Source organism: Trifolium pratense, linkage group LG2, assembly GCF_020283565.1.
Source record: "Trifolium pratense cultivar HEN17-A07 linkage group LG2, ARS_RC_1.1, whole genome shotgun sequence".
In the NCBI taxonomy this organism is placed as follows: domain Eukaryota; kingdom Viridiplantae; phylum Streptophyta; class Magnoliopsida; order Fabales; family Fabaceae; genus Trifolium; species Trifolium pratense.
Window position 1 is genome coordinate 24,435,213 of NC_060060.1, and position 24,859 is coordinate 24,460,071.

Below are 24,859 nucleotides of genomic sequence, written 5' to 3' on the forward strand. Positions count from 1 at the left end.
TGAGAGGGTCAGGGCTCAGATGTTTTTCTAGTTCAGATAGGGGGTTATCAGAGGTTGGAATATCAGAGGTTGGTAAAATAGTTCTGAGAGGTTTGGTGTAACCTATTCCAATCTCATTTTCATTAAAGACATACTTAGTAGACTTACCTTTATCTTTGGAAATAGGAGCAGGTCTTTTCCTCAAACGAGCAGCCAGAGTCTCTTCATCAGATTCAGTCTCATCTTCTGACGTAGATCCTTCAGATGAACTGTCTTCCTCAACAACAATAGGCTTTTTGGAAGCTCCTTCAGCAGCCTTGTTTGCAGTTTCTTCATGCTTCCTCTTAGTCCTTTGCTCAGCCATAGATTGTTCAACTTTAACTTTCTTTTGAGCCAACAGATCTGGCTTGGGTAGATCCTCTTGAGTTCCAGCCTTTCTCTTTTGCTTCCTAGAAGGGTTATACAGATTTGCAGGAGCAGGAGGAACCATACTCCTGTCAACAACAAAACCTTCTTGTCTGAGCACTTCCAAGTAGTCCTGAATTACATGCTCAACATCAGCTTCAGATATAACTAGGTAGCCTTCTACATACAGACGATCTTCAAGCCTAACAGAGAACTCTTGTGGGGGAGCAACAGGCTTAGATGCAATCAAACGCATCTTGGACAGAAAACTAGCGTTCAGAATCTCTGGATAAAACTTCTTCTGAACCAATTCTGGGTGGAATTTCTTTAAGTTCTGAACAACATGACCTTGATGCAGAAGGTCTGACAACAACCTAGGATAAACTATAGTAGTTTTCCTCTGAGATTTACTTGCAAAAATGGCTTCACAAATCCTTTCAAAAAAGTAATCTCCAAGATTAACCTTCTTTCCTGTCAGAAGGAAATACAGCAGATGACGATGAGTCCAGGAGATTGTATCAGTCCCACCAACCCTTGGACTGATAGCTGCTAAGATGATCTTGAAAAGAACTCTACATTCATCAGTCAAACCCTTGACTTTCCCTTTTAAGGAGAAGTCTGTGCAAATGAGATGCAGAAGATCATCTCTGTATCTTGTATCCTTTTCAAACACATCTAACTCTATCCCAGAGTTAGGTAGACCAAGAAGAGCATTGAAGTGGATAGGCGAGAGTGCCATGTTCATCCCACAGATATTTGACCTAATCTGTACACCTGTATAATCCAGCAAACCCATTTCCTTCCTAGTTTTACCCTTCAGACTAGGATTCCTTTCTATTGCAGCAAGCTCTTCCTTCTTAGCTTCATGCTTATCAAACACCTTTGCTTTCATCCAAAATTTCTTCAACAAATCTGGATAAATGGGACCATTAAGCATGTCGAAGTACTTATCCCATCCCTGAGTGATAAAGTACTTTTTAACATCAAACCCATTAGCTTGTAGACCGTCGAAATCAACCATCTTCTCTGAAAGAAAAGTGAGTTCAGATTCTGGAAACTCCATCTCGTTCCCAACGATCTGAAGATTTTTGAATATAAACGGTGGAATCCTTTTTGACGAAGAAGACGAAGCACCAGCCATTGTTGGAGATTAGGGTAAGGTTTGGAAAACTAACGAGAGAGAAAGAAAGTTTGTTGGAGGTTTAGAGAGAATATGAAAGTGTAGGTTGTGAAAGTGAATAGTGTGCAAGTGTATTGTGTAAGTTTTATTTAAATGCACACAGTTAACACGAAAATAGCAAATTTGGGAAGTTACGCTAATTGACAGAAAGTTGAATACCAAAAATCATCATTAACCACCCACTACCTGACACACGTAGACCACGTGCAGAAATTTACTCGGTAACTGCTATTTTAATGGACAACTGTTCAGCAGTGAATACTAAACGTTTCCCACTTAAATAGTTCAGAGCCTCTGAGTTATTTAAAATTCTCTATCAGAGTTAAGTACTTCAGAGCTTGTGTATCAGATGTTCTGAATCATAAGTTCTGATATACATAACCTCTTACACTTTAATTGCCAAAAAAAATTTTCATTCAGAGATTGAAAACATGTTCAGATGTTTCTTTATAAAATCAAATCTTTCAACAGATAAAGCTTTAGTAAATATATCAGCCCATTGATTTTCAGTATCAACAAACTTAATATCTATAATGCCTCTCTGAACATAATCTCTGATAAAATGGTGTTTAATTTCAATATGTTTGGCTCTAGAGTGTAGAATAGGATTTTTAGATAAATGAATGGCTGCAGTATTATCACAATATAAAGGAATATTGATACTGCTTACCTGATAATCTTCTAACTGATATTTTAGCCAGAGTAGTTGTGTACAACACTTAGCTGCTGAAATGTATTCTGCTTCTGCTGTAGACAAAGCTATAGTAGTTTGTCTTTTACTAGCCCAGGAGATAAGGTTTTCACCAACAAATTGACAATTGCCACTTGTGGATTTTCTTTCAATTTTATCTCCAGCATAGTCAGCATCACAGAATCCATTTAGCACATAATCATTGGATTTCTTATAGAGAAGTCCAAGATTAGTTGTTCCTTTCAGATACCTAAAGATTCTCTTTACAGCTGTAAGATGAGATTCTCTAGGATCTGACTGGAATCTTGCACATAAGCAAACACTGAATAAAATATCTGGTCTAGAGGCTGTCAGATAGAGTAAGGAACCAATCATACCTCTGTAGACCTTTTGATCTACCTTTCCTTCATCATCTGACTTGCCCATGTTGGTAGTTGGATGCATAGGAGTATTCATTATCTTGCAGTCATCTAAATTGAATTTCTTCAGAAGTTCTTTAGTGTATTTTGATTGATGAACATAAGTTCCTTCCTTCTTCTGATTGATTTGAATTCCAAGAAAGAACTTCAACTCTCCCATCATGCTCATTTCAAATTCATCCTGCATTATCTTAGAAAAATTCTTGCACAAAGCAGCATTAGTTGAACCAAAAATAATATCATCAACATAAATTTGAATAATTAAAATGTCTTCTTTGGTTGTTTTTCTAAAGAGTGTGCAATCAACCTTTCCTTTTTCAAAACCTTTTTCAAGAAGGAAATTACTGAGTCTATCATACCAAGCTCTTGGAGCTTGTTTCAGACCATACAGTGATTTCTTCAGTTTAAAAACATGTTCTGGGTTTGAGACATCTTCAAAACCAGGAGGTTGCTTAACATACACTTCTTCAGAAATGAAACCATTTAAGAAGGCACTTTTAACATCCATCTGATACAAGGTTATTCCATGATTAACAGCATAAGATAGAAGTAACCTGATTGCTTCAAGTCTAGCAACTGGTGCAAAGGTTTCAGTATAGTCAATCCCCTCTTGTTGACTATAACCTTGTGCAACCAATCTAGCCTTGTTTCTTACCACTTCACCTTGTTCATTCAGCTTGTTTCTGAATACCCATTTTGTTCCAATAATGTTCTTGTGTGAAGGCTTAGGCACTAGAGTCCACACATCATTCCTTTGAAATTGATTCAGCTCTTCTTGCATTGCTACAATCCAAGCATCATCTTTCAGAGCTTCATCAATCTTTGAAGGTTCCATCATTGAGATAAGACCAACTAATGATTCCTCATTTCTCAGTTGAGATCTTGTCTTCCTTGGACTATCCTTGTTGTCTAATATCAGTTCCTCTGGATGTGATGATTTGTATTTGAAAGTATTTCTTGGGGGCTCATCATCTTCAGACTCATCAACATCAGGTTCAGCAGATGCTTCAGTTCTTGGTTGTTCAGAGTCTGTAGGAACTATTGTGTTCAGAGGTACTTCAGAGAATGGATGTTCTGAGTAGTTTGGAATATCTGAATATTGATCCTCTGATACCTGAAATCTAGACAAACCTTCCACAAGCTCTGACACTTGGTCAGGCTCTTTGTCATCAAATTTGACATGCAGACTTTCTTCCACAGTGTGTGTTTCAGAAATATACAGTCTGTATGCTTTTGAGCGCTCAGAGTATCCTATAAAGATACCCTTATAGCCTCTAGCATCAAATTTCTTTAGATGGACTTTGTTGTTCAAGATATAACATGTACATCCAAACTGATGAAAATAAGAAATATCAGGCTTCCTTCCTTTGAACAATTCATAAGCAGTTTTGTTCAACTTAGATCTGATATAGATTCTATTTTGAACATAACATGCTGTGTTTACAGCTTCTGCCCATAAAAACTTTGCTACATTTGTTTCATGCATCATGGTTCTGGCCATTTCTTGCAGAGTTCTATTCTTCCTTTCTACAACCCCATTTTGTTGAGGCGTTCTAGGAGAAGAGAATTCATGCAGAATGCCATATTTTTCACAAAAGTTTTCAAAAGGTTCATTTTCAAATTCTCCACCATGATCACTTCTGACTTTTAAAATAGTGTAGCCTTTTTCATTTTGAATTTGTTTGCAGAAGATGCTAAACTCATCATAAGCTTCATCCTTTGTTCTTAGGAATTTTACCCAAGTCCATCTACTGTAATCATCAACAATTACTAATCCATACTTCTTTCCATTGATAGAGGCAGTGTGAACTGGCCCAAAAAGATCAATATGAAGAAGTTCCAATGGTCTTGAGGTAGAAACAATGTTCTTAGGTTTAAAAGAAGATTTTGTAATCTTTCCTTTTTGACATGAACCACAAAGTGTGTTTGAGTGATATTTGATTTTAGGTAAACCTCTGACAAGGTCAAGCTTGCTAAGCTTAGAGATTAACCTCCAGTTAGCATGGCCTAACCTCTTATGCTAGATCCATTTTTCTTCACTCAAGGTCAAAAGACACATCACTTTTTGTTCATTCAAATCAGAAAGATTAATTTTATAAACATTGTTCTTTCTCAGACCTTTGAATATAATGGGAGTTATCAGATTGTTTAGACACAGTACATGATTCCTTATTAAAGACAACTACATAACCATTGTCGCAAAATTGACTTATGCTCAATAGGTTATGTTTGAGGTCCATCAACTAACCAAACATCATTAATAGATAGGGAAGAATTACCTACTGTACCTGTACCTATTATCTTTCCTTTCTGATTTCCTCCAAAGCCAACAGAACCTCCTTCTTTCATGGTTAGCTTGGAAAACAGTTGTTTGTCACCGAGTCATGTGCCTTGAACACCCACTATCCAGATACCATGAGTGTTTCATGATATTTCTTTGAGTGGCAGGCTGTATGAGAAACAACTTTAATCACTAAGATGGAACCTCTTTATCACAGTTAATGATAAAGTCATCCCAATATTCTTCCTCTTCATTTATCAAGTTCTGATTGTTAACTTGAGAACTTGTCAGCCATTGGTCTAGGACATAAGCCCTTCTTCCTTTGCATAGGACTTGTTTCCATACTCTAGGTAGGACATATCCTTTCCTAGTTGGTAAATCTGGAATGATACATAATTTCAGCTTTTGGTACCCATCCTTCTGGGTCCACGCTTGTTAGTCCACAAATGTTTACTGTGTTGTTGAGTGTGAGAGAAAGATTTTGGTTTGGAATAATAACTCTTTTGAAAATGTTTCTTAGTTTGAGTTCTGTTATTATTCCAGGACTTGGATTGTTTATGCTTCCAGAGTTTGTATTTATCACCAGTCCATTGATTTGACTGGTTATATTTACTGACTCTAGAATCATAAATAACCTTAGTCCTATGTTGCCTCTGAGGTTTGAGGTTTGACTTTCTTTTAAGAATTTCTGAGCCTTTAGGTTGACTTTTCTCATGAACTAGAATTCTCTGGTTCCAGAAGTTGAAGCCTCAGATTTTGAAACTTTCAGAACATCTGTAACTAATACTGTCAAGTTCTGAATAGCTTTTATCTCTGAGTTTTTCTTCCCAGATCCTGAGGAACTTGGTTCCTCTGAGTTGTCATTTCCCAAATCTCTCAGATTATTTGTCCTCATCTTCCAGAGTACCAAATTTCTTTCCTTCTTCACTCTGAGGTACAACATAGTAAACCAAGATTTTCCAACCTTTTTGGGATAGGTCTTTAGCTTTGAATATGTTCTACCATATTCATAGCCAAGTCCCTCTCCTCTATGCCTCATGACATTATTTATTTTTTATATATTTTTTTATATTTTTTAATTATATATTATATTTTATTTTATTTTTTTTTTTTTTTATTTATTTTATTTTTATTTTATTTTTTTTATTTTTTTATTTTTTTTTTTATTTTTTTTTTATTTTTATATATATTATTTTATTTTTTTATTTTTTTTTTTTACTATTATTTTTTTTATTTTTATATTATTTATATTTATTTTTTTTTTTTTTTATTTTTTATTTTTTTATTTTTATCAATGACCTTGTTAAGTGCAGTTATAAGTTGAGATTTAGAGCAGTCAGAAAATACCTCATCAGTTACTTCAGAATCTGATTCTGATTCTGATTCATCGTCTGAGTCTGCATCTGAGTCAGTTGAAGCCATCAGGGCTAGATTTGCCTCTTCTTCTTCCTCAACTTCTTCCTCAGATGATAGCTCTTCAAAGGTAGCCCATCAGACTCTTTCTCAATTTACTCTTGAATTGTTGCTTCTTTGAGCTGTATCTTTTGCTTTTGTCTTTAGCAGATATTTCTGGACAATCAGCAATAAAGTGTCCTGGCTTCTTACAGTTGAAGCAGTTCTTCTGATCATCCTTTTTGCTGACAAAATTTCTGGAGCTGTTACCTCCTCTGAAATTTCTTTTGTTAAATCTGTTCCATTGCTGAAACTTGGTGAATAAAGCAAACTCATCCTCATTCATCTCATCCTCTTGACCATCAGCAGAAGATTCTTCTTCAATATCAAGAAGCTGAGTCTTAAGAGCCTTAGAAGTAGTCTTAGTTGACTGTAAAGCCACTGACTTAGACTTCTTCTTAGTTTCTGAGTCAGCATCCAGAACCATCTCATGGCTTCTGAGATTGCTTATCAGAGCTTCAAGACTCAGAGTCTTGAGATTTTGAGCTTCCTCTATTGCAGTGACCTTAGGTCTCCAAGCAATAGGAAGACTTCTCAGAATCTTCTGAACATGGTCATAGGTTGAATAACTTCTCTTAAGAGCTTTAAGACCAGATACAAGGATTTGAAACCTTGTAAACATAGTCTCAATGTTTTCATCTTGTTGCATAGTGAAAAGTTCATATTGCCTTATCAAAAGACTAGCTTTAGCTTCTTGAACCTTTTCATTACCATCATAGGTAGCACACATAGAATCAAATATAGATTTAGCAGTAGACTTGTTCTCTATTCTGACATAATCCTCATGTCTAATAGCACCAACAACAATGTCCTTTACTCTATGATGCTTAGTGTAGATTTTTAAGTTAGCTGGTGTGAGTAACTTTCTATGCTCAATGGACAACCTTCCATGTTCATTTAAGTTTTCAAAAGTTACTCCCAACTCAACCAAATCCCACAACTCATGATCAATAGCAGTAATATTGCTATACAATCTCTCTTTCCACCACTCAAATAATGATGCATCACCATTGAATATAGGGGCTTTTCTGTTGCCACTATGTTCATGTGATTCATTACTCAAGTAGTCAAAACCAAAAGCATTTCTAGGACCACCACCAGCTCCACTGGCCTCTTCACCGGTTGTTCTAGTGCTACTATCGTCTCCTCCAGACATAGTGTTCTCACAAGATCTTTACTGTCTCACTGTTAAGTGAAAGTAACAGACCAGGTGCTCTGATGCCAATTGAAGGTGTGAAAACACAAGAAGGGGGGGGGGTTGAATTGTGTTTTAGCTAAGTTAAAACTTTTTCAAGTTCTTAACTTAACTAAGTTAGCAGCGGATAAATAACACACAATATAACAAGAGAGAGAGAGAGAGATCACACAGGCAATTTATACTGGTTCCTCTCACAAAACGAGAGTAGTCCAGTCCCCTTGCACTTCCAAGGGATTTCACTATAATCACACAAGATTACACTTGCTCAAGCACACAAGCAAGAGACTTCTCAACAATGCTCAAGCACACAAGCTTAAGACTTCACACTTAAGCACACAAGCTTAAGTTTCCTCAAGTAAAAGTAAAGTAAATGAAAATATACAAATGCTCTTAGATGAACCTAAAGAGAGCAAATACAAATAGTACAGAGTATTTGACTAAAGTGCAAAAACACTTAACAGAGGTTCAGAGCTTGTATATCACAGAGTTCAGAGTTTGTTCAGCGCACTTTCAATTCTTGATAATTGTATATGTTGAAGCTGAATCTTCTAGTATATATACCACTAGAAAAGAGTCGTTGCAAAAGGAGCCGTTGGAGTTGATAACCTTTTGTCTTCAAGCAGTCTGTCTTGATGCAGTTTGGTTGTATCCAAAACTAAGAAAGAGTTTCAGGTACTTTGACTACTGCAGAGAAGACTTTCCTTATTCAGCTAACAAAACTGAAGACCCACGTTCTCAAGTTAGGACAGACAAAACAGAGGTAGCTGAACTGATCAGGCTTGAAAGGTCCTTTTCTTCATTGGTAGAAGAGTTGACTAGTAAAGAGAATCTTCACAGCTTTCAAAGAGATCTTCAGAGTTTGATGAAGCTTGTAGACAGACAAGAAGTTCTGAAGTCTTCATCCTCTGAACGTTGTAACCTCTGAAGTCCAACATCTTCTGAGCGCTTGTGAACTTCTGAATTCACATCCTCTGAACTTCACTCAGAGCTTATATGATGCTTATATCTGCGCACTTAAAATAAATTTTTAGTCCTTCCAATTTGTTAATTAATACTTTGTTATCATCAAAACCTTTAGAGATTTAGGGGCTAATATTTTCAAATCAATTTTGTTCCAACACGATTTTTATTCTTTATTCTAATACTGATCACATTAGAATAAACTCTAAGGAAATTAGTGGATATCAGATAGGAAACAAAGCTAATTATCCCGAACGAAGGACGATGTGCTAAGGTCCAACATGAGACCATTAAATTTAGTATTTGAGGTCTTAGTATAGGATTAAAGCTTAGTCTAGAACGATAAATTCTACCTGAAGTCAGAGTTAGGACTAGTTTGAGGCACACGTGATAGCTTGCGACACATTGAGCCTTAAGGGTAAGGATACCTAAGTTTAAACGAAAAAGTAGAAACCGACTGGAGCGAGGAACTAGGCTCTGACCGGTTTGTAACAGAAATAAGGGAACTAGTGCTTCTGAACCAATTTTATAAGACTAATCCTGATAGAGGGGAACAAAGGAATTAACCACCAAGCAAGAGTAAGGGAGGGATTCGAAAACACTTAACCACCCGCGTGGACAGACATGCACCATTTTATTTTTCAGTCATTTACTTTCCTGCAATTTATTTTTACCCGCACAACTATCTCTAAACAAAGCGAATACAAAACTATTCCTAAGCGAAACTAGTAATTTTGGCACAATCCCTGTGGAGAACGATAACTTATCACTTTATTACTTGGTTGCGATTATGTGCACTTGCAGAGCCACCATCATACATCCACGTAAAAACATTAAAATGTAAATTAGCAATGCGCACCTTTTCTAATCGGACAAAAAAATTGGGGGTTAGTTAGGTAAAATTTATTAAATAATGTACATCCACTTGCTAATTTACACCCAAACAATTATAAATATTTACAACCCAAATAAACACGTGACAACCTAGGATATCAAAAAAGCAAACAATCTATTTTCTAATTTTATTTACTCAAGAAACCACTTAAATTTTCTAAATTAAAAAAAAGCCACTTAATTTCTTTTGTACTAATAACGTCAGTGCTTATTCTTATATAAGAGTAAAATTTAGCCAATTAAGCTTTTCCATTTTTTTTTGCTTATGCTTGTATATATTATTTTTTTTTTGGTACAAATTTGCTTATGCCTATAAAGCACCGAATTTTACAATGGTTTTTTAAGTGTTGTATTTATGTGGCCTGTGTCATGTTTTTTCTTTACAATAAACTTGTTTCATGTTTATAATTGTATGTTACAAACATAAAGATGTTTATTAATCACTACAAGAAAATTGTCACTTTGCGACACTTGCATTGCGACCATTTGACTAGAACCGTTGCAATGTGCTTAATTTTGAATTTTTGCAACGGTGCATGCGACGGTTTTGTCAACCGTTGTAATGTTTTGGCTTAATTTGGGAATTCTGCGACAGTTAAGTGAACCGTTGCAATGTTTTGGCTTTTGTAACAAAGAAGAAAAAAAACACGATTTATCAAACCCTTCATTCTCTCTCTTCACTCACGAAAATCTATACTCTCTCTCTATATTCACTCTCACAACTCACAAGCCTTCATTCTCAAAACCCTAATCGAATCCCTCTCACTCTCACGGAAATCATTCTTGAACCCTAATCTGTAAGCTTATTCTCGAATCCCTCTCACTCTCATGAAGCCTCAAGAACCCTAATCTGTAAGAAGAAGAAGAAGCATGCTTTGTTCCCGTGAGAAGAAGAAACATAAAGGTATTCATCGAAATTTTCACAGATTCTTCATTTGTATTTCGATTTTCATCTTTTCTATCGTTTTTCTATCCTCTCATTTTCGATTTTCAACTTTTTCCTTTCGAAGTAAACAGGGTATATGGAGAGATCGAATAGTATGGAGAAAGTGAAACGAAGCTTAGATTGTAATGGTTCTAGGGTGTGATTTTTATTTTTGAAAAGTTTTGATTTTTTTGAGGTTTTGGATGTGTACACTGCGAAATTTTTATTTTTTGTTATCTGGGTTGTTGCATGTGTTGGAAAAGATAGGATTTTGTTTGTTAACTTAATTTGTTTTATAGATTGTGTACTTGTGTGTTGGAATAGAGATTTTTGTATGTTAATTTTGTTTGTTTTTCTTTGTTTTATGGATTATGGATTTGAGGTGCATGTGGATAATGATGATGGGAAGCTTGAAGAAAGTGGAGTTGATAGAAGCAGTTCTGCTTTGTTTTCACCTAAGCAGATTTCCAACCCAGTTTTGTACAAACTTGTTCAGGTATATATCTCGTTACTCATTGATTTAGTGTGTCAATGTAATTTAGATTTGAATCACTGCCATTAATTAGATATATAGTTACTACAAAATTCAAACTCTTTACAGAGGTAAAAAGGCATGTGGTTTCTTTTTTGAATGAGGCAAAGGAAAGACAAGGATTAGATATGCGAGTTTCTTCTCTGGTATGTCATATGCTCATGCTTTCATACAAGTTTAAAATTTAAATAAGCAAATGCAGTATTGGTATGCGTAATTTCACACCTAATAGGTTAATGGCACTGATTTTGCAACTTGTACCCACTGATTTTGTAATCTTATTTTAGGATCTCAAACTACTTTTAACTTTCATACCTTAGGTAGGAGGTTGTTATGCATTTTTTACTCATGAGAGTGCTTATTTGTTGTTTTTCTGTTATATAACATTATCCTTTTGTGCTTAATTTTGTTGAGTTATTTTTAATCATGATTTTGATTAGTTTTAATGGTTGCACCTGTCTGACTTGGCTGTAACTTATGACATGTACTTGGCTGTTTTTAATGGTTGCAACTTATGACATGTACTTGCCTGTTTTTAGCTTATTTTCAGTTTGACTTATGAAAACAACTTATAGCTTATATGAAATCTGTCCTATTTTTAGTATGGCTGGCTTGCTGAGGGTTCATTGTCTATTGGGTGATTATCATATTGGTCTTAAGTGCTTGCAACCTATTGATATTAGTCAGCCAGGTGTTTACACCATTGTCATTGATATTGGTCAGCCAGTTTGAGAGTAAACCTAACATGAGCGCAATCGCTTGGTAGGAGGTGGTCAAAAATCTTCGGTCGTCATCCTCTCTAAAAGATTTATTCTCTTCCTTCAAGTTCAATGGAATGTTAAAGTGCAAGTCTGATAGGTTGTTCTTAGAAGTTCAGAGGTAATGACTCCACTTTAAGGCACACATTGCTTGTTATGTCCTTTGGTTCTAGATTAAACTTTTCATGCTATTTTGCTAGTTGAAATTTCATCTGTGTTGTATGATCTGAATGTGATGGCTTATAAGTGTTATAACATTTAGTTACTTTAGCTAGGCTTAAGTGTTATAACATTTAATTACATAATTTCGGCATTACAATGGGCTAGTATTTCAGCATTACCACTCTATGTGTGCACAAACACATAATTTTTTAAGCTTAAAGTTGAATTCTATTACATCTGAAACTGAATTTTCAAGTGTAAGTGTTGTATAAGTTCAATGAATATCTTATGTAAGTGTAAGTGTTGTAAGTGATCAGCATACTGTCATTTAACTCGGTCTGTGAATATACACCCAATTAACGCAACAATCTTCTCTCCCACCTCCATACTCGCGTTGATTTTCATGGCCTGCGCATACTCCCTTACTGCCTTCTGAATATGCAGAATCGGTCTCATTGGTCTCACAAAAGCCTCCTCATGTAATTCCTTGTTTTTCTAAGTCCACAAACAGTGGCATGTAGTAGCCCAAAAATTGCACCATCCTTCTTTATCATACCATTTAACATTATTATTGACATTGAACTCAATCCAACCATCTAAGTCTCCCATAAAAAATATGCCTCTGGATGCAACAGGGAGCACTTTCATCCACAATTCCTTTGCTACCGGACAATCTCTCAATGCATGTAATATTGTTTCTTCGATATCCCTACAATACAATCACATTGCATGACACAATCCTATTACACTTTTGAGAGCATTTGTGAGCAGCCCGTTATGTTTCATTCTCTACACAAAGCATCATTCCATGCCTTAATAGCACACCCATCTCCAACACTCCAGTAACTATGCTCTATGACACCCATCATTCCAAGCCATGTGTAGTAAATTGTTGATGAATTTATTCTCTATGACAATTAAACCTTTTCTCCAATGTGCAGGCTAAAGAATATGCATACTGGAGTTAAGAACTTGGATGGTTCTTTGTGAAATCCTACTGGTTTTTTCAAGTATGCCCTTTACTTTCCAAGCATGGTTTGACCATAGAGGTAAAAATCTCTCCTCTTATATCTCCTATTATGTTCAGTTCATAATCATTTCGATTTATATTTGATTGAATAGATTCTGGTATGACACACTACCGTGCTTACAAAAAAAATTTGCAATTTGAAAAGAGGTATGGGAGTTAATTGATTGCAGCTTGTCTCTACCATTTAGGTTAGCTTTATAATCATGTCTTAGGCCTGGGAGTTGTTTTGATGGAGCTTAATTTTGTTGCCCTTATTTGTTGTCTTTTGTGGGTTGCTATAACTCTGGGGTTGTTAATGATTGAGTCACTTTGGCATTGTAATCATGTGTTTGTATGATTTGAAGTGTTGTATTGTAACTCTTTGGTATACCTTATCTCTCTCTTTCATTAATAAATTATTCCTTGGCTTTTAAAAAAGATTCTGTTCTGTTATGAGTTCATTTATTTGATCTGCTTAGAAAAGTGATGCATTATGTTATGTATGAAAATACCATTATCTTGTGGAATTATGCCATGGACTAAGTCAATTTGTACAACTCATTTCACTTTTTTAAGTATCCTAATATATACTTATGTTTTTTCAGGTAACCGAATAAGAAGAGTCAAGCGATGATAGGCGTTTCTGAGTCTAGTTAACACTAATTAAGGATTATGAAGCAACATCACATACTAGGGATATTTAGATACTTTTTGAACTTATTTTGACGTAATGTTATGTTTAGCCACTCTACTAATATATTTATGTTTTAATTTTTGAATGTTTGAACTACATTAGTTTCTTTCGTTTGGAACTTCAAGTACTTGAATTAAATTTTTGATGTATGGATTTTGTCATTATTGAATGAATTATATAAATGAGATTAAGTTATTTATATTTATTTATTTGTGCATTTTAATTTCTTTAATCATGGTATCAAAATCAATAAAGAATGTTTTAAATTAATATTTTTTTTAAAAAAAAAAAGAAGTTTGCGACGGTTTTGTAACCGTTGCAACATTTGCTATTAAATTTAGTTTTATGTGGGGAAAAACATAGCGACGGTTTAAAACTGTAGTAACAACGGTTTTCAAAACTGTCGCAAAGTTCTCTTGCGACACACAAATCAGCAACGGTTTGCCAACCGTCGCAAATGTACAATTGCAACAGTTTCAACCGTTGCAAACTGCAATTTTAACCGTCGCAAAGTACTTATTTTCTTGTAGTGAATTAGTGGGTGTAAATTAGTAAGGTGAGTGTACATTATTTAATAAAATTTACCAAATTAACACTTAGTTTGTTAGTTTTAAATTATAAAGGGTAATGGTTTTTTAGTCTAATTAGAAAATGTGTGCATTACTAATTACACCTTCATATTTTGAAGTGGGTGTAAATTAGCAAGCCTATTATATATATATATATATATATATATATATACACGTGGTTTGTTAATTTAGACCTACCTAAAAACATGAAGGTGTAAATTAGCAAGATGCACATTTTTACTTTGGACAAAAAAAATCTTGATATTTAGTTTACACTAGAAAATTGAGGGTTAGTTAAGTAGGTTTTATTAAATGTTGTGCATCCATTTGCTAATTTACATTCACTTGATTATAAATATATACGACCTAAATAAACAACCTAAGAAATAAAAAAAAAAAAATTGATACAATCCAAACAAACTTACTTATGTGAAAGCGATTCACAGTGGAAACAATTTTAAATTTCACGTTTATGAATGTAATAATAGCCTAATCTTAAGTATGAATTACTAAGCTTAATCCTGAACTATTTTCTTGCCACTATCTTGTAGTTTTTTTTTAATTTCCATTATTATGTCGTGTTTTTATTGTGAACATACACGTTCAAGCATTATTTATAAAGCCTGAAGGCTGAATCTCTACCAAAAGTGAAAAGAAAAAGTGACGAGGCCTATGTTGTTTTTCAACAAACAAAAACAAACTGTTGTTTTATGTCTTTTAAAACATAAAAAGATTTATAACATTTTAAATGAAAGTTACAAAATTAGTAAAGTGGGTGCAAATTAAGGAACATTTTAAATAATAAATATGAATGATTTTTTTGTTCAAAGTGAAAATTAAAGGTGTATCTTGCTAATTTAGACCTTCATATTTTTAGCTAGGGCTAAATTAGCAAATATATATACATAATTTTAATACGAAGAAAATTCTAAAAATTTATGAGTCAATATTAGGATTCAATTCTACTTAAGACAAAACAAATTAACCTAAAAACTGAATTCTGACCATCTTACATTAAATAATTAAAAGTTAAAAATCCAGAGACAATGTCAATAAAATTAGAAGAACACAGGTCCATATTTATTAAAATAAACAGACAAATAGAAAAAGAGAGGGGCAGAGGATCAGGGAGGGATGATTAAGTATTTATTAAGCAAAAAATCTAATCAGTCACATAACTAGTATTATTCATAAATATCTTAGCCTTTTCATAAGCTTCCATCAAGCACTTCCTAAATCTAATTAAATTAATTTTCACATTTTGTTCACCCAAATATATTTTTAGATTATTCCATTTTCCATCAATATAAGCTTCTGGATCCTTAATCATTAAGCTATCAGCTCCATGTTCCCATGCCAAGCTACTTTCATTTGCCTCAACTTTGTACTCAACATATTCCAAACCCAAAGGCTTAGTTGGTTTCCCATAGCAAACACTTGAGAATGAATCAAGTCCTAAAGGCACCACTTGAACCAACACTGACCCTTGTCTAAGAAACATTAAATTTGTTAGCCCTGCACCATGCACCCCTAACAATACATGACTTGAATGAATCAACTGATAAACATCGGGCACCGTTAATCCTTTCGAGTGATCCAAAACACGCACATTGAACCCGACATCTTTCGCTAGCTTGATTACTTCTTCTTCGTTCAAAAGCTTACGACTTTTGCCCTTTCGACTCACCAATGTGAGAAGCGGCTTACCCTTATCATCGCGATACATTAATGAAGTATCATTTTTTATGTATGCACTTTCTAGAAATGCATGGAAATCAAGTAGGGTTTTAGTTTTATGGTATGGTAGCATTAATGTAGGGTCTATAGTCATTGGTCCATGTTTTATCAACCCTATAGTTGCTGATGGAAAACAATGAGTAGTTGTTAGGTTTTTTGGGTCTATGATCTTATGGTTAGGACTAAATGTGGATAATAATTCACCATACTTTTCATACCACCAAGTTGGTCCATCTACAACCACAAGTATTACATCTTGATTTGTGAATAAAGAATTGATGGTAATGAAGAGTGGTATGAATATATCATTTATTTCATGATAGAAGTTTCCATTGTATCCACGTGCACTAAATATTAGTGCTGGATTATGGTGTGTGACACCACAAGATGAGTTTGGTGGAGATGATGTAAGAGTCATTTCTCTAACGGATTGCATTGCATTTTCATCACTTTTGAGAGTGTAAGGTTTGATTTTCATATTGATGTGAGGTTTGGTTCTTGTATGGGGGTTTAATGTAAAGAGAGTTAACAAAGTTTGGTCTAAAAGGGTTGGAGTACTCATTGTACATATATCGAATCGTACATTAGAACGGTTACATGTGATTATTGGAGTACTATTAGCTTGAAAATCCCAACTCCATTGTGAAATTGCGAATATTTGTTTGAATTTCTCTTTTAATATAGTTGCATCTGCATAAAGAAAGTGAATATCTTAATATAAAAGATGAATAACTTACTAACATATATGGGATTTTAACAATATTGTAGAAAAGAATAATGTTTGTTTTTTTGGTAAGTTTTAAAATCCTAACTCCATTGTGAAATTGCGAATATTTGTTTGAATTTCTCTTTTAATATAATTGCAGTTGACTCATATAGTTGTGACTATGAGTTCTCTAATATCTTAAGTTTTAAAATTGGTAGGTGATATGTAAATTTAATGTAATCTTCAATAAAATTGGTGGTTCTCTAACCTTATGTATTGGTGACCAGCCTATTTTTTTCTTTCATAAAAAAGGTAAAACAAAGCATTAAAGTTAATAAATAATTAGTTTAATTGATATACACTGACGGTGTAAAATAGTTTTACACCATCGTCCAATAAATAACAATCATTTTGTCATGTCATTGTCAAGAAAGTGAGGTGAAGTGAAGTGATGTGGCGGAAAACATGGTTGATATTGGTTGACAGTGTAAAATTATTTTACACCGTCAGTGCATATCAATTAAATTCATAAATAATTTAGAAAATACCATAATTTACAATATTTTTTTGGTCAACCATAATTTATAATATTACCAATTTAAATTATCATTGACTTTATTGTCAAAAATTTTTTATCATTGACTTTATTCAACAAAAAATAAATTACCATTGACTTTGACTTTGACTTCTATTGTAAAATTAAATAGTCAGTACTATATATAAAAACTCGAGTCTTTTATTACACTTAAATTTTTTACTCTTTTTATGAATAGAAAAAAAATATTTTATATTAGAAACGAATTTTTTAAAATTTTGGATACATCATTATCAAAACAATAGCTTTGCACATACATTCAATAGTTTTAAAGTTGCAACTCCTTGTGTAAAAAAAAAAAGTTGCAACTCCTCGTTTAGTTCATGTTTAATTTCTCTCTTTTTGGCCTTTAGCCCTCTTATATTTCAAAAAAAAACACTAATATTGTTGGATCTAAACACTGAGATTTGATTGGTCAATTTTCTAAAACATTTTTAGATGGTCAATATGTGAAAAATTAAACTCTTATAATTATAAATTTTTTATGTTGTGATTAAAAACTAACATAAGTATTCTTCAAAAAAAAACTAACATAAGTATTTTTTTATATCATTTAAAATACAAAGATTAAGATTATTTTAAATTATGTTGTTAATTCAATTTATATGAAATTATATCACTAAATTATTATCACAAATAAAACTTTAAATTTTTATAGGTTTTAATTGTGGCATATGCTTAAATAATAAATTAAGTTTTTCATCTAAATAAATAATTAGTTTATTTGTTTCCTCGAAGACCGTAACCATCTAAGAAAAATTAACAATAAGCAAAAAGAAATATACAGTATGAGTATGGATTAATCTTATACCACAACAATCCTAGCAATTAATATGAGGTTTGTTAATTTACCTTGCATCACAGTTATCTGGAAAATGAAGATGAGCCCAAATGCAGCAAACAATAATAAAGCTGATTTTGACAATGTTGATATCTTCCCTTCCAACATGGTTAGGCTATGTGTTTCTAGAAAGAAAAACAAAAAATTTCAGTAATTAATTAATTAATTTTTTTGTGCACTAAACTAATTCTTGAAGGATTATTCTTAAAGAAGTTGCATTGTCACATGAAAAGTGAATTTTAGAATATTATATTTTGATTAGGAAGCTAAAGTGAGTGAGTTTGGTTAAAAAATAAAGGAAAAGTAAAGTGAGTGAATAATGGATGATTAAAATTAAAAGATATAAACTTTGAATATATGGTTGAATGTAAATTATATTGATTACCTGATAGCTATGATGATATATGTAGTTACACCGTATGTTTGGCTTAGCTTCCCCCCTTTTTTGGTGAATAGCTTCTCCTTTCTTTCTTCTATATATATAGAGATACCAAATTAAATAGGTCTAATTTATCAACAAAAAAAAAAATTAAATGGGTCTAACACTTTAGTATTTGTTATATTGTTTAATATTTTTTATCAAATACTAGTATATATTTTATAAAGTTATTGGTTGATTAAAAAGTTATATAATATAGATTTTAATGTTATTACTATAAAACATGATAATATATATGAGATACATTGAATTTGTTTTTACTCATGATATTTACTTTATTGACTTTTTATGATATTTACTTTATTGACATATCATCAACTTTTTTTTAATAATTTAAATTTAGTCATTTCTTTAACCATATATCACAAATAATGAGACATTTTAAGAATATGTATTTTTTTCTCTTTATTTTGTTTTTGGTAAACGCATATACTCAAATAAACACATTGAAAAGCGAAGAATCACGATAACCATCAATATATGATATAACGTAAACAACTTATAGAACTAAAATTATCTCGGTAAAAACATGTTTCAAATTCTAAAATCTAAAACAGGATGCTCAAGTTCACTTGAACAGACAGCTCAAGTTCTAAAACTTTTTTTTTTTTGAAAACTTAGTATCCGGCCTTAGGACCGACTAATCCAAAGGGACCAATCCCACCGCCCACTTGCGGGGGCCCCATTTAAAGCCAGAGTTTTTTTTGCTCTGTATGGACTTAGCCCACCGAAATTGGCACCAGTGGGAATCGAACCTGAGACCTTCAGAGGAGCATACTCCAAGGACCCAAGCCAATACCACTCGACCAAACCCAAGTGGGTTTCAAGTTCTAAAACTTAAACGTGTAAAATCATAAAATTTCACGTGTGTATAGGAGAGACATTCAAGTTCTACAACTTGAACATGTAAAATCCTGAAATTTTAGATATGTATTGGGGTGCTCGAGTTCTAGAATTCAAACCTCAAAAACAACGTTCGAGTTCTAAAATTCGAGAAAAACATTTATGAAATTTAAGGGGACTCAGGAGAAAACTAGAGGGCGATAGAAGAAGTTCTTTTGATCAGGAGGCAGGAATTAATTTTATGGGGGACCAAGTTTCAAATTATAATTTAGTAAAATATTTTTTTGAAAGCACAATATATACAAGAAATTTTAAGATAAATCTAAAAATAATATTGTGAATCTGTATTTTATGAGCACTTTTTTAACTCAAACTTTTTGGACACTCTATTTTTACATTTGTTGTAAGTTTAGTTTTAACTCATGTATTTTACTATAAAAATTCTGACTTTTTGTGTAAAAAAAGTGAATTATACTCAAAAGGGATATTTTGGTAAAAAAAAAACCATTTTTAGAGGAAAAACATTTGTTGGGATCAAATTAACAACAAATATAAAAATAAAGCCCAAAAAATTGAAGGAGAAAACTTAGATAAAGTACCATGCATTTTTTTGTCCTGTTTTCCATTTAAAATTTGACACATCAACAATTTTTTACCATACATATGTTTCCATTTTTACCACATCAACATCTAATATCTTTTTCTTCCTCAATTGTATGTTTCTTTCTTCTTTTTTTCTCTCTCTGACTTCATCCAATATTCTATTTTCTTCTAAATTTTTTGTTTTAATCTTCAAGAATCACTTGGAGGATGATTCAATGATCTAAATGGAACTATCAAGGTCAATATCACTAAGCTTAAAAATAAAGAAAAAGAAGTTAACTACATGCTTAAACAAAAACCTTAATTTCATTCAATCATAGTCTAACTAACATCGATCGAGTCATGATCATGAATAAAAGATCATTCCTAAAATAAAGAAAACATATCAAAATCCTCAAAACAACATAATTATCCATAAATTACAAGATGAACATCCTAAATTATCTTGCAAAAAGTCACAATTTTTTTTTTTTGGTTTCACACAATATTTGGAAGAAAAATATGCTGATAAACATCCTTCATCATGCTCCTCCATTCAAAAAAGAACCGAATTTTTTTTAATCAACCTTGAGTACTGTTGCATGAAGTCAACAATTACATCAAGTTCTAAGGATTGGAAAGCAAAAAACAAAATCTGTTTACATGATGAAAAAGTTACACCATTTTCTTCTGTTTAATCGAGTCTTCTCAACAAGTATTCTACCTGCACTTGTTTTGTTAGCGGCATTATCCAATCTCCATAAAGATTTCCAATCAAACCTGACTTGATTTTATATACAGGATCAGCTACATCGCCTGTTTCATCGAGCTTTACCACTTGACTATATGTCCTTGACTTCATCTCTACTCTCTTCTGCACTGATGTCTCAACTGTTTCATATGTCAACAATTCCATCAGCCGTTTTTTGTCCTGTGAATCAAGATAAACCATCTCAAGATACATTTATGTAGAGTCATAATATAAGGGGTATTATATGACAGTTAAATCTCAAGAGGGTCATATATTTAAGACGTAGGTAGTATATTATATAACAAGTAAATCCTCACTTTCAGTTTAATGGCAGCCTCATATACAGAAGGAGATTCTTGAAACTTTGCTTCAGCAACAAATTTGCCATAGTGGATTCTCTTTGAGAGAGCCTGTAATGGTGCCAAAGCATTATAAAATAATGCATAACAAAACATAGTATCTATACTTAAAAACCTCTTGCATAATTATAATATGAAATATCTGTAGAGTAAAGAATGAGAAATAAATCGATCATTGCTTCAAAATGATATAAAACTTTCTGCAAAATTGGAAGCTTAATAAGTACCTGCAAGCAAAGAGTGTCACAGACTGCAGCTGATCCGTAGTTACCATCATCTCCTGGTTTTACTAATCTTGGAAGGAGATCTTTAAAATACATATTCCAAATCATGGGGTTTATATTGATTGAATGGGCACAGTGATGCAGAACCTAGTTATGTATACAAGAGAAATGCAACATAGATCAGTCAAAAACCTATCAGCAAAATATTGCGAAAATATCTTTTTTATTTTATTTTTAGGAAATGATAGTTAACCAATTCAGTTAAATGAAGTAAGATGGTTTACGGAAATAGCAGAAATATGTATGAAGAGATAATGATAATCAAATGGAAGAAATTATGTGCTATATATGCCTCACATGTGGCTTGACCTAAAAAGCTCAGACTACAACTCATGCTAAGTCAATCTAATGAACAAATAATGAATTGCCTCTCTACTTTGTCGATGAAAGCAGGCCTAAAATTCTAAGGTCAAATCAAGTTAAATTCCACCTGCATTTTTCTTCTCTCTATTTACTAATTTTACTTTTATGTTGCATAAACATGTAATCATAATTCATAACATCTATTATCTAAATTTATTAGACATACAAGTGCAGGTACCATTTTCTTTTAAGCTTTAAGCACAAATTGCTCGCATGTCAATATGTAATATAAGGGCAATAGAGCAATCTAGTGTTATCCGTGACATCGTACAAAAGACGGATTGAGATTCTCTCAAGTCCTGAACACTTTATGTAGGAGGGATTAACACAGATTTTGAATTATAAGAAAATTAATGGATCGATCTCTCCCATTGGAAGTGTCCAGTACTGGAAAGTAAACTGATTGTCGAGCATCAAATGAATTTTCATGTACATAACAATAAAGAGGATAAAATTTCAAAACCTGTGGATACTTCAAGGGTGGAAGAGATGGCTCAGGTAAGTATGTAGGGAAAAAAGCATGCTCATCAGGGCTCTTATATCTTCCCACCTAATTTCAAAGGCAAGCCAAACACAAAACAGTTTAATCACAAAACTTTTCTCTTACATATTTTTCATGGCTTCAAAATTGTAACAACCTGTGAATGAAGCTTTTCAGTTTGGCAGACCATGTACTCAACCAAAGAGCCATGAAAACCATCTGAGCAGAATGCATCATTGTCATATGTGGCTGCATTATAAGCATACTGAGCTCTCTCCAAAAGACTGTATATTATGATATCTTCCTGCCTAATCAAAGAGTGCCTAATGCTGTCTAAAGTCAAGCTCCTACTATCGTCCACCCTTGTTTTACCTGAAAGTCTGCACCAAAAGAAACTGTCAAATATTGATCCACATGCTTGCACGGTACAAACTATTTCTATGGTTGAACTGTTAGAAGTTACTGTTGAAGATTTATATTACTATTATGATAAACTAGTGTTCAAACAGACACTAATGTTAATGTTCCGGTCTATCCGCTTTATATATAAGTATTAAAAATTTAATTATTTGATTGGGTTAACAATGAAAAATTTATAAATAAAAATAGTTTAATTAAAAGATAAAATTGGAAGGAAAAACGCCACACTATACGATGCTATCCCCTTTACGGATTGATCAACACACACAGGTAAGAAAGCCCAAATCGGAATCCTGTTAATCTAGAAACTTGAGTGCTGGGATAGCAGGGAGCAGCGGTAGCAGTTGAGGAATCCTTTTGTTGGAATGATAATATGACGGGGAAAGATAGAATGTGGAAGAGAGGAAATAATTCAGTAGCAGAAGTGGGATTTGGCAGGAAAAACTAGCCTAGTTGCCGTAGTTTCTGTTCTACTACTGTAATTTTCATTTCTGATTCTTGCAATTTAGGATTTCAATCCTATTTTTGGTAATTGCGGAGAGATTTTTCTCTAATTGTACAAGCAACTCTGACTAGAGTTCATAGAGGGACTACAATACAACAAACTATGTAGCATACTAAATTAGAGAGCATTGAATTTTTATCGTTTATGCATTTGCCTTCCTCATACCATAAAGGCTCTGATTTCTCTGCAGATTGCATATTAATAGTCAAACAGTTTTATCAATGGCGGAATATGGCAAAAGCACAAAAATTTGCAATATATACATGCCATTCCGGCCTATGTCGCCGCCATGGCGGCCATCGCATCACAAGTTGCCTATGGTTGTTGTCAAAAAATCCGCCAAACCATTCCACAACGACCACCATTTAACTACACGTAATAGGTAATGCTACAAATGCTAGTCATATGTAAGCAAGTGTGCTTGACAGATAGGTGAACACAGGGATACATTACTGGAAGCTTGGATTGAATCCAAACTTCCTGCTCTCACAAGCAATGTTGAATAACATAAAAGCATGAAATTTTCGTTGGGAACAAAAGTTCACTTCCATTCATGTCTCTTCTCTTGGCCTGCAAACAATTCTTGTGCTCTAATCTACAAAAGACAGAAAGAAAGAAAAAACAAACTGATTTGGATATATTGTTCTACCACCTTAAATAACTTTTTAGTCCTTATAATACACACTTCTTTTGGTTAATCCCTAAAACAAATGAAAACAAATTCTTGTTTGTTTTTAATTTGAAACATGAAAAATTTACTTTTTATGTTTTGGTATTAACCCTCTGGTTCACAGAAGCGAGGTAAGTAAAGTCTAGCCAATAATTGTTCCGGCCAGGAATCAAACTCAGATTCTCCCGAACGATTTGTCCTATGAGGAGCTCATTAACCACTTGAGCTCAATGTCTTGGTTGGAAAATTTACTTTTTGATCCTTATTATTTTTGTTTTAGTCTTATTAATATTTGTCAAACTTTGAGTATATTTCGACTGATCGTAAGTTTGGCAAAATCACAGTAACACCGTGTGATGTTGTAAAGCTCCAAAGTGTAGTTTTTGCCAAAATTACAGTGACTCACAATGATTCTGTCAACCTCACCGTCAATCCAAACACGCACTTAGATCCTCTGCAATGTCCTTATCAATGCAGTCACCAGAGAGCTATTGGATCTAAAACAGAGAGAAACAACTTGAATCCTCTAACTCTAGATCCAATAGCCCTCCACCGGTGCAATGACTACAAAGCCGTTTGATCTTAGTGCAAGATCCATCTTGCACTTAAATCAAACAGCTCATCTGCAGCCACTGTAGACTATTTGATGGCAAAATATCAGCATATTACTACAACAACCAGAACAATAAATTCAATTCCACACCCAACAAAATGCATGACCAATTTCAAATAAGTACACTGAGGTTGTTGGGTTGGTATTCAAAAACACCCAAATACACAATCAAAGTTCTGATGATCACTATCAACTTTCACAAACCAGCAACAAATGACATGATAAACAAAAGCAATAGGTTGAAAAGGTGGTATACCTGAATTGAAAGGAAGAAGAAGAAGTAGCTTGAAGTTGAAGAGGGCGACACCGAACTGTAGAAATGGGTGATGATTGAAGAAAAATGGTGGGTTTGGAATGAACATGCGAAATGGGTTTGGTTGATATATGATGATGATGATGATGATGATGATGATGATGGTGGTGGTGCAAGTGCAACATTGATTCCATTGTTCCTTTTTTGTTTTGTGAAAGGTGACAAGACAGTGACCCCGGAAAAAGAGGGTTCTCAAGGTTGTAAATAAAAATAAAAATAAAATAATAATTTAGTAAATACTTGAAATCA

At 33.3% G+C, this 24,859-nt stretch overlaps 3 protein-coding genes across 13 annotated transcripts; 1 reads left to right on the forward strand and 2 right to left on the reverse strand.

Moving 5' to 3' along the window:
- The first annotated feature begins 10,060 nt into the window (after positions 1-10,060).
- Positions 10,061-13,744, forward strand: LOC123905081. 11 transcript variants are annotated; one of them, XR_006808311.1, is made up of 6 exons: positions 10,103-10,363; positions 10,477-10,880; positions 10,986-11,062; positions 11,519-11,795; positions 12,778-12,885; positions 13,451-13,744. XR_006808311.1 is itself a non-coding variant. In XM_045954714.1 (4 exons), the coding sequence occupies exons 1-3, from the start codon at positions 10,719-10,721 to the stop codon at positions 12,824-12,826; spliced, it is 324 nt and encodes a 107-aa protein (XP_045810670.1). In that variant the 5' UTR covers positions 10,388-10,718; the 3' UTR covers positions 12,827-12,885; positions 13,451-13,734. The 11 variants fall into 11 exon arrangements, 2 of the variants coding, with proteins under 2 accessions (XP_045810670.1, XP_045810671.1); XR_006808313.1 differs by having other exon boundaries at positions 10,767-10,880; positions 13,451-13,734; XR_006808315.1 differs by having other exon boundaries at positions 10,061-10,880; positions 11,683-11,795; positions 13,451-13,734.
- Positions 13,745-15,270: 1,526 nt separating this feature from the next.
- LOC123904436 (xylan glycosyltransferase MUCI21-like) lies at positions 15,271-18,095 on the reverse strand. The gene is made up of 2 exons (XM_045954105.1): positions 17,999-18,095; positions 15,271-16,535 (listed from the first exon to the last, which is right to left on the reverse strand). The coding sequence occupies exons 1-2, from the start codon at positions 18,093-18,095 to the stop codon at positions 15,271-15,273; spliced, it is 1,362 nt and encodes a 453-aa protein (XP_045810061.1).
- Positions 18,096-20,406: 2,311 nt separating this feature from the next.
- LOC123905082 (chorismate mutase 3, chloroplastic) lies at positions 20,407-24,801 on the reverse strand. Its single transcript, XM_045954716.1, has 6 exons — positions 24,554-24,801; positions 22,247-22,469; positions 22,072-22,158; positions 21,189-21,332; positions 20,920-21,012; positions 20,407-20,782 (listed from the first exon to the last, which is right to left on the reverse strand). Exons 1-6 carry the CDS (start codon positions 24,742-24,744, stop codon positions 20,546-20,548), a joined length of 975 nt encoding a protein of 324 aa, XP_045810672.1. The 5' UTR covers positions 24,745-24,801; the 3' UTR covers positions 20,407-20,545.
- Positions 24,802-24,859: the final 58 nt, after the last annotated feature.